The sequence below is a fragment of the Oncorhynchus nerka genome, linkage group LG18, assembly GCF_034236695.1.
Source record: "Oncorhynchus nerka isolate Pitt River linkage group LG18, Oner_Uvic_2.0, whole genome shotgun sequence".
Lineage (NCBI taxonomy): Eukaryota > Metazoa > Chordata > Actinopteri > Salmoniformes > Salmonidae > Oncorhynchus > Oncorhynchus nerka.
Window position 1 is genome coordinate 8,767,211 of NC_088413.1, and position 9,032 is coordinate 8,776,242.

The 9,032-nt window shown below is 53.2% G+C and overlaps 1 protein-coding gene across 1 annotated transcript in view; it reads left to right on the top strand.

Annotated features, from left to right (window-relative positions):
• LOC115128132 (receptor-type tyrosine-protein phosphatase delta-like) overlaps positions 1 to 9,032 on the top strand; it is a 211,803-nt gene that overhangs the window by 4,365 nt on the left and 198,406 nt on the right. The window contains exons 2-10 of the mRNA XM_065004525.1: positions 1,884 to 2,098; positions 2,182 to 2,306; positions 2,424 to 2,617; positions 2,829 to 3,143; positions 3,395 to 3,585; positions 3,887 to 4,066; positions 4,757 to 4,932; positions 5,538 to 5,772; positions 6,680 to 6,837. Of these exons, the coding sequence (XP_064860597.1) occupies positions 1,884 to 2,098; positions 2,182 to 2,306; positions 2,424 to 2,617; positions 2,829 to 3,143; positions 3,395 to 3,585; positions 3,887 to 4,066; positions 4,757 to 4,932; positions 5,538 to 5,772; positions 6,680 to 6,837 (1,789 nt within the window). The remainder of the gene's footprint in view (positions 1 to 1,883; positions 2,099 to 2,181; positions 2,307 to 2,423; positions 2,618 to 2,828; positions 3,144 to 3,394; positions 3,586 to 3,886; positions 4,067 to 4,756; positions 4,933 to 5,537; positions 5,773 to 6,679; positions 6,838 to 9,032) is intronic.

Here is a 9,032-nt window from a genome sequence, read left to right on the forward strand (position 1 = left end):
CCAGACCACTGCAGACCGTTGTGACCACCGTAGACCACAGACCGCCAGACTACTAGACCGTTGTGACTACCAGACCGTTAGACCAGACCGTTGTGATTGCCAGACCGTTAGACCAGACCGTTGTGACCGCCAGACCAGACCACCAGACCATTTGCACGTTGTGACCCAGACCACAGACCAGACCGTTGCCAGACCGTTGTGACCAGACTGCCAGACCAGACCACAGACCCGTTGTGACCAGACCAGACCATTAGACCAGACCACAGACCAGACCCAGACCACAGACCAGACCAGACCAGACCGTTGTTAGACCGTTGTGACCAACAGACTGCCAGACCAGACCGACCAGACCAGACCGCTGTGACCACAGACCAGACCGCCAGACCGTTGTGACCAGACCGTTAGACCGCCAGACCACCAGACCGTTGCACTGCAGACTACCAGACCAGACTGCACTGACTACCAGACCAGCCAGACCACCGGGACCACAGACACTGCACGTTGTGACCACAGACCAGACCGCTGTGACCACAGACCACAGACCAGACTACCAGACCTGCAGACTGCCAGACCACCAGACCGTTAGACTACACAGACCACTAGACCTTGTGACTACCAGACCGTGACCGCACTGTGACCGTTGACCACCAGTTAGACTACCAGACCGTTAGACCACCAGACCACCAGACCGCCAGTGACCAGACCACAGACCGTTGTGACTGCACCAGACCGCCAGACTGCCAGACCATTGTGACTCACTAGACCGTTAGACCACCAGACTACTAGACCGCCAGACTACCAGACCAGACCGTTAGACTACCAGACCACCAGACCACAGACCGCTGCAAGACTGCAGACCGTTGACTGACTACTGCACTGCAGACCTGACCAGACCGCCAGACCACTGTGACCAGACCACCAGACCGTCAGACCAGACCCAGATCGCCAGACCGCCGAATCACCAGAGACCCAGACCGCTGTGACTACCAGACCATTGTGACCGTTGTGACCAACCAGACTGCCAGACCAGACCACCAGACCTTAGACCGTTAGCACTGCACCAGACTGACAGACTGCCAGACCGCGACCAGACCGTTGTGACCGCCAGACCACAGACCGTTAGCACCAGCACCAGACCAGACCGTTAGACCACCAGACCGTTGCATTGCACTGCACTACAGACACTAGACCGCACAGACCACAGACCGCCAGACCACCAGACCACAGACCGCCAGACCACCAGACCGCCAGACCGCCAGACCGCACAGACCACAGACTGCCAGACCACTGCCAGACCACCAGACCGTTGTGACCAGACTAGCCAGACCGTTAGACCGCAGACCATTAGACTATTAGACCGTTAGACCTGACACCAGACACTAGACTGCTAGACCTATTAGACCGTTGGCACCACCAGACCACTTAGACCGCCAGACCGCCAGACCGTTGCACTGACCTGACCAGACCACCAGACTACCAGACCGTTGCACCACCAGACCGTTGTGACCGTTGTGACTGGGACAGACCACCAGACCGCCAGACCGTGGGACACCAGACCACAGACCGCTAGACCACCAGACCGTCAGACCGTTGTGACAGACGTTGCCAGACCACAGACCGACTGCACAGACTACCAGACCACAGACCGACCGACTGCACTGACCAGACCGTTGTGACTACCAGACCAGACCAGACCAGACCGTTAGACTACCAGACCGTTGACCAGACCAGACCACAGACCGTTGTGACCAGACCGTTGTGACCAGACCAGACCGTTGACTACCAGACCACAGACCGTTAGACTACCAGACTACCAGACCGCCAGACCAGACCACAGACCGTTGTGACCAGTTGTGACCGTTGTGACCAGTTGTGACCGCCAGACCAGACCACCAGACCGTTGTGACCAGACCCAGACCATTGCCAGACCGTTGTGACAGACCAGACCAGACCGTTGTGACCAGACCGACCAGACCAGACAGACCGCCAGACCCAGACCCAGACCGCCAGACCAGCCAGTTGCCAGACCAGACCCAGACCGCCAGACTACCAGACCGCCAGACCAGAGACCAGACCAGACCAGACAGACCAGACCGTTGTGACCAGACCAGACCAGACCGCCAGACTACCAGACCCAGACCGTTGCTGACACCAGACCATTGTGACCGTTGTGACCACCAGACCGTTGTGACCAGACCAGACCAGACCCAGACGACCAGACCGTTGTGACAGACGTACCAGACTGCAGACCAGACCACCAGACCGTTGTGACCAGACAGACCACAGACCGCACAGACCAGACCGTTGTGACCCAGACCTACCAGACCAGACCGTTGTGACCGTTGCAGACTGCCAGACTACCAGACCAGCCAGACCGTGCACTGCACTGACCAGACCAGACCGTTGTGACCGTTGTGACCCAGAATGACCAGACCAGACCGTTGCAGACCGTTGTGACCCAGACCGTTGACCAGACCGCCAGACCCGCCAGACCGCTGCAGACCGTTGCACCAGACCGTTGTGACCGTTGTGACCACCAGACCACAGACCACCCAGACCAGACCGTTGTGACCGTTGCACCAGACCGCCAGACCGCCAGACCACCAGCCAGACCGTTGTGACTGACCAGACCGTTAGACCGTTGTGACCAGACCGCCAGACCGCCAGACCACCAGACTGCAGACCGCCAGACCGTTGTGACCAGACCGTTGCCAGACCAGACCAGACCAGACCAGACCGTTGATTGCCAGACCACCAGACCCAGACCGCCAGACTACCAGACCCAGACCGTTGACCAGACCGTTAGACCAGACCGTTGTGACCACCAGACTACCGACCGTTGTGACCGACCAGACCACCAGACCCAGACCTGACCACCAGACCAAGACCAGACTACCAGACCAGACCGTGACCAAGCATTGTGACCACAGACCGCCAGACCTGACCGTTGTGACCGCCAGACCGCCAGACCACCAGACCCAGACCTGCCAGACCACCAGACCTGACCGTTGTGACCAGACCGTAGACCGCCAGACCAGACAGACCCAGACCGTTGTGACCAGACCAGACCACCAGACCGTTGTGACCACCAGACCACCAGACCGCCAGACCACCAGACCAGACCGTTGTGACCCAGACCGCCTGTGACCAGACCACCAGACCAGACCGTTAGTGACAGACCAGACCGTTGGGATTGTGACCGACCAGACCAGACCAGACCGTTGTGACCGTTGTGACCAGACCGTTAGACCGTTAGACCACCAGACCAGACCGTTGCACCAGACCAGACCGTTGTGACAGACCGTTGTGACTACCAGACCTGACCAGACTACCAGACCCAGACCGTTGTGACCGACTTGTGACCAGACCGTTGTGACCGTTGTGACTGACCCAGACCGCCAGACCCAGACCGTTGTGACTACCAGACCACAGACTACCAGACCGCCAGACCAGACCAGACCGTTAGACCGTTGACCACAGACGTTAGACCAGACCGTTGTGACCAGACCGTTGTGACCCAGACCGTTGTGACCGTTGTGACCAGACCACAGACCGTTGTGACGACCGCAGACCAGCCAGACCGTTGTGACCAGACCTGACCAGACCGCCAGACCAGACCGTTGTGACCGTTGTGACCAGACCGCCAGACCGCCAGACCGTTGTGACCACCAGACCAGACCGTTGTGACCAGACCAGACCAGACCGTTGTGACCAGACCGTTGTGACCACAGACCGCCAGACCGTTGTGACCACTGACCAGACTACCAGACCACAGACCGTAGACCGCCAGACCACAGACCGTTAGACCGACCAGACCGCACAGACCAGACCGTTGTGACCGTTAGACCGCCAGACCGTTGTGACCGTTAGACCGTTGTGACCACAGACCCAGACCGTTGTGACCACCAGACCACAGACCAGACCGTTGACCGCACTGACCAGAGACCGTTGACCAGACCGTTAGACCACCAGTTGCACCAGACCGTTAGACCGCCAGACCACCAGACCACAGACCGTTGCATCACTAGAGACCAGACTGCCAGACCACCAGACCGTTGTGACCGTTGTGACACTGACCACTGACCGTTAGACTACCAGACCATTGACCGCCAGACCGCCAGACCGTAGTGACCGCCAGACCTACCAGACCACAGACTACCAGACCGCCACCGCCAGACCTGACCAGACTGCTGCCAGACTGCCAGCACCGTTGCACTGACCACTGCACTGCACCAGATCGCTGCACTGCACCAGACCTGCACTGACCGAGACTGCACTAGACTGCAGACCGTTGTTAGACCGCTAGCACCGCACAGACTACCAGACCTACTAGACGTTGCACTACTGCAGACCGCCAGATAGCACTGCCAGACCACCAGACGCAATAGACTGCCAGACTGACCAGAGGACTACCAGACCGTTGTGACCAGACCGTGACCAGACCGCCAGACCAGACCAGACCGCTGCACTGGACCACTAGACCACAGACCGCTGGGACCGTTAGACCGTTAGACTACCAGACCACCAGACCTGTGGGACTACCAGACCGCTGACTGCACCAGACCACCAGACCACCAGACCGCCAGACCACCAGACCGCCAGACTGCACTAGACCGTTAGACTACTGCACTGCCAAACGTTGCACGGGCTGCACGCCGCACTGCACCGCCGCACTCACAGACCGCTGCACTACACAGACCGTTAGCACCGTTGCACTGCACCACCAGACCGTTGTGACCGTCGCGACCGCACTCAGACCAGACCAACCAGACCGTTGACCGGGGCACTGCCAGCCTGCACCACCAGACCAGACCAGACCGTGCCACTGCTGGACACAGACCACAGCACTGCACGCTGCACCAGACCACAGACCGCACAGCACCACCAGACCAGACCGCCGTGACCGTTGCACTGCACGCCAGATTGCACGTTGTGACCGTTGTGCACTGCACTACCAGACCGTTGTGACTGCCGACCACCAGACCAGCCAGACCGCTGACCAACAGACCACAGACCGTTGCACTACCAGACCGTTGCACTGCACCGTTGTGACCACCAGCACCGTTGTGCACCGTTGCACTACCAGACTACACAGACACCAGACGTTGTGACAGACTGCAGACTACTAGACTCGCCGCACTGACTAGACTAGATTACCAGCACTGCAATAGCACCGACTACCAGACCAGACCAGACCGTTGCCAGACCAGACCAGACCGCCAGACCAGACCGTTACCAGACCATCAGACTGTTAGACCGTTGTGACCAGACCTGACCAGACCGTTAGACTACTGTGACCAGACCGTTAGACCAGACCGTTGTGACCAGACCGTTGCAACCGTTGACTACCAGACCATTAGACCGTTGCACCACCAGACCAGACCGTTGTGACCATCGTTGCATGTGCACCGTTGCACTGCAATAGACCGTTGTGATCGCCAGCACTGTGACCGCCAGACCGTTGCACGCACTGCAGACTACCAGACCGTTAGACCGTTGTGACTGCACTGCTAGACCACCAGACCGTTGCACTGCAGACCAACTTCGCCGACCAGACCGTTGTGACCACCACCGACCGTTGTGCACCGTCACTGACTGCACCAGCACCGCTGCACTGCACCAGCACTGCACTCGTGACCGTTGTGACCACAGACCAGACCGCCAGACCACTGCACACAGACCACAGCACCGCCGTGACCGCTGCACAGACGCACTGCACCACCAGACCACTGCACCAGACCACAGACCGTTGTGACCGCACGCCGCACTATTGTGACCGTTGCACTGCACCGTAGACCGTTGCACACCAGACCGCCAGATTGTGACGTTAGACTGTTGTGACCACCAGACCACAGACCGCCGTGACCAAACCAGACCACAGACTGTGCACTGTGACCGTTGCACTGTGACCGACCGTTGTGATTGCACTGCTGCACTGCACCAGATCACCAGACCGTTGCACTGACCAGACCGCTGCACTGCATGCCAGACCAGACCGCCAGACCACCAGACCACAGACCGTCAGACCACAGAATTATTGTGAATGCCAGACTACCAGACTACAGACCGTTAGACTGTTGTGACCACGACCATTAGACTACCAGACCACAGGACTTTTGTGACCGTTGGGATCAGTTAGACCGTTGTGACCATCAGACCCGGCCAGACCGTTGCACCAGCCAGACCAGACCGTTGTGACCGTTGCACTACCAGACCAATAGACCAAGCTAGACCGCCAGACCGCCAGACCACCAGACCGTTGTGACCGCTGTGACCACTCAGACCACAGAATACCAGACCGTTGTGACCGTTGCACTGCCTGCACTGGGCTGCACGCCAGATTACCAGACCACAGACCGTTGCACTACCAGACCGCCAGACCACCAGACAGCCAGACCGTTGTGACCGTTGTGACCCATTGTGACCGTTGCACCGTTGCACTGCCCAGGACTACTAGACTGCCAGACTACTAGACCATTAGACCGCTGTGACCACTAGACCACTAGACCGTTGTGACCACCAGACCGTTGCATCGCCGCACTGGCCAGACCGACCGCCAGACCGTTGTGACCGTTGCACTGGGACCGTTGACCACTAGACCATCAGACCGCCAGACCGCCAGACCGTTGCACCGCCAGCACTGTGACCGTTGCGACCGTGCCACCGTTGTGACCAACAGACCGGCCAGACCGTTGCACTGGGCTGCACTGCATAGACCGTTGCACCGTTGCACTACCAGACCAGACCGCCAGACCCTACTGCACCGTTGCACTACCAGACCGTTGTGACCGCCGCACTACTCGCACCATTGTGACCAGACCGCTTTCTCAGGACTGGGTTAGACCAATAGACCATTAGACTGGGTTAGATTACCAGACTATTAGACTGTTAAACTACTAGACTACTAGACTGTTAGACTACTGGAGCTATTGGGCTATTGGAGACGATTAGACTCGTTAGACTGCTAGACTGCTAGACTGTTAGACTACTAGACTATTAGACTGTTAGACTGTTAGACTACTAGACTATTAGACTACTAGACTATTAGACTGTTAGACTACTAGACTATTAGACTGTTAGACTACTAGACTATTAGACTGTTAGACTGTTAGACTACTAGACTATTAGACTGTTAGACTACTAGACTGTTAGACTACTAGACTGTTAGACTGTTAGACTACTAGACTACTAGACTATTAGACTACTAGACTGTTAGACTGTTAGACTACTAGACTATTAGACTGTTAGACTACTAGACTATTAGACTGTTAGACTGTTAGACTGTTAGACGATTAGACTGTTAGACTGTTAGACTACTAGACTGTTAGACTGTTAGACTATTAGACTACTAGACTATTAGACTGTTAGACTACTAGACTATTAGACTGTTAGACTACTAGACTATTAGACTGTTAGACTACTAGACTATTAGACTGTTAGACTACTAGACTGTTAGACTACTAGACTATTAGACTGTTAGACTACTAGACTATTAGACTGTTAGACTGTTAGACTATTAGACTACTAGACTGTTAGACTGTTAGACTGTTAGACTGTTAGACTATTAGACTACTAGACTGTTAGACTGTTAGACTACTAGACTATTAGACTGTTAGACTACTAGACTATTAGACTGTTAGACTACTAGACTATTAGACTGTTAGACTACTAGACTATTAGACTGTTAGACTACTAGACTGTTAGACTGTTAGACTATTAGACTGTTAGACTGTTAGACTGTTAGACTGTTAGACTACTAGACTATTAGACTGTTAGACTACTAGACTATTAGACTGTTAGACTGTTAGACTGTTAGACTATTAGACTGTTAGACTGTTAGACTACTAGACTGTTAGACTGTTAGACTATTAGACTACTAGACTATTAGACTGTTAGACTACTAGACTATTAGACTGTTAGACTACTAGACTATTAGACTGTTAGACTACTAGACTATTAGACTGTTAGACTACTAGACTATTGGACTGTTGATGTTAGCTATTAGACTGTTAGACTGTTAGACTGTTAGACTACTGGACTGTTAGACTGTTAGACTACTAGACTATTAGACTGTTAGACTACTAGACTATTAGACTGTTAGACTACTAGACTATTAGACTGTTAGACTACTAGACTATTAGACTGTTAGACTACTAGACTATTAGACTGTTAGACTGTTAGACTGTTAGACTACTAGACTGATTAGACTGTTAGACTGTTAGACTACTAGACTATTAGACTGTTAGACTACTAGACTATTAGACTGTTAGACTACTAGACTATTAGACTGTTAGACTACTAGACTGTTAGACTGCTAGACTACTAGACTGTTAGACTGTTAGACTACTAGACTATTAGACTGCTAGACTATTGAGACTGTTAGACTGCTAGACTATTAAGACTGTTAGACTACTAGACTATTAGACTAGACTGTTAGACTACTAGACTACTAGACTGTTAGACTACTAGACTATTAGACTGTTAGACTACTAGACTATTAGACTGTTAGACTACTAGACTATTAGACTGTTAGACTATTAGACTGTTAGACTGTTAGACTGTTAGACTACTAGACTATTAGACTGTTAGACTACTAGACTATTAGACTGTTAGACTGTTAGACTATTAGACTGTTAGACTGTTAGACTACTAGACTATTAGACTGTTAGACTACTAGACTATTAGACTGTTAGACTACTAGACTATTAGACTGTTAGACTACTAGACTATTAGACTGTTAGACTACTAGACTATTAGACTGTTAGACTATTAGACTGTTAGACTGTTAGACTACTAGACTATTAGACTGTTAGACTGTTAGACTACTAGACTATTAGACTGTTAGACTGTTAGACTACTAGACTACTAGACTGTTAGACTATTAGACTATTAGACTATTAGACTGTTAGACTACTAGACTGTTAGACTACTAGACTGTTAGACTGTTAGACTGTTAGACTGTTAGACTACTAGACTACTAGACTGTTAGACTGTTAGACTACTAGACTATTAGACTATTAGACTGTTAGACT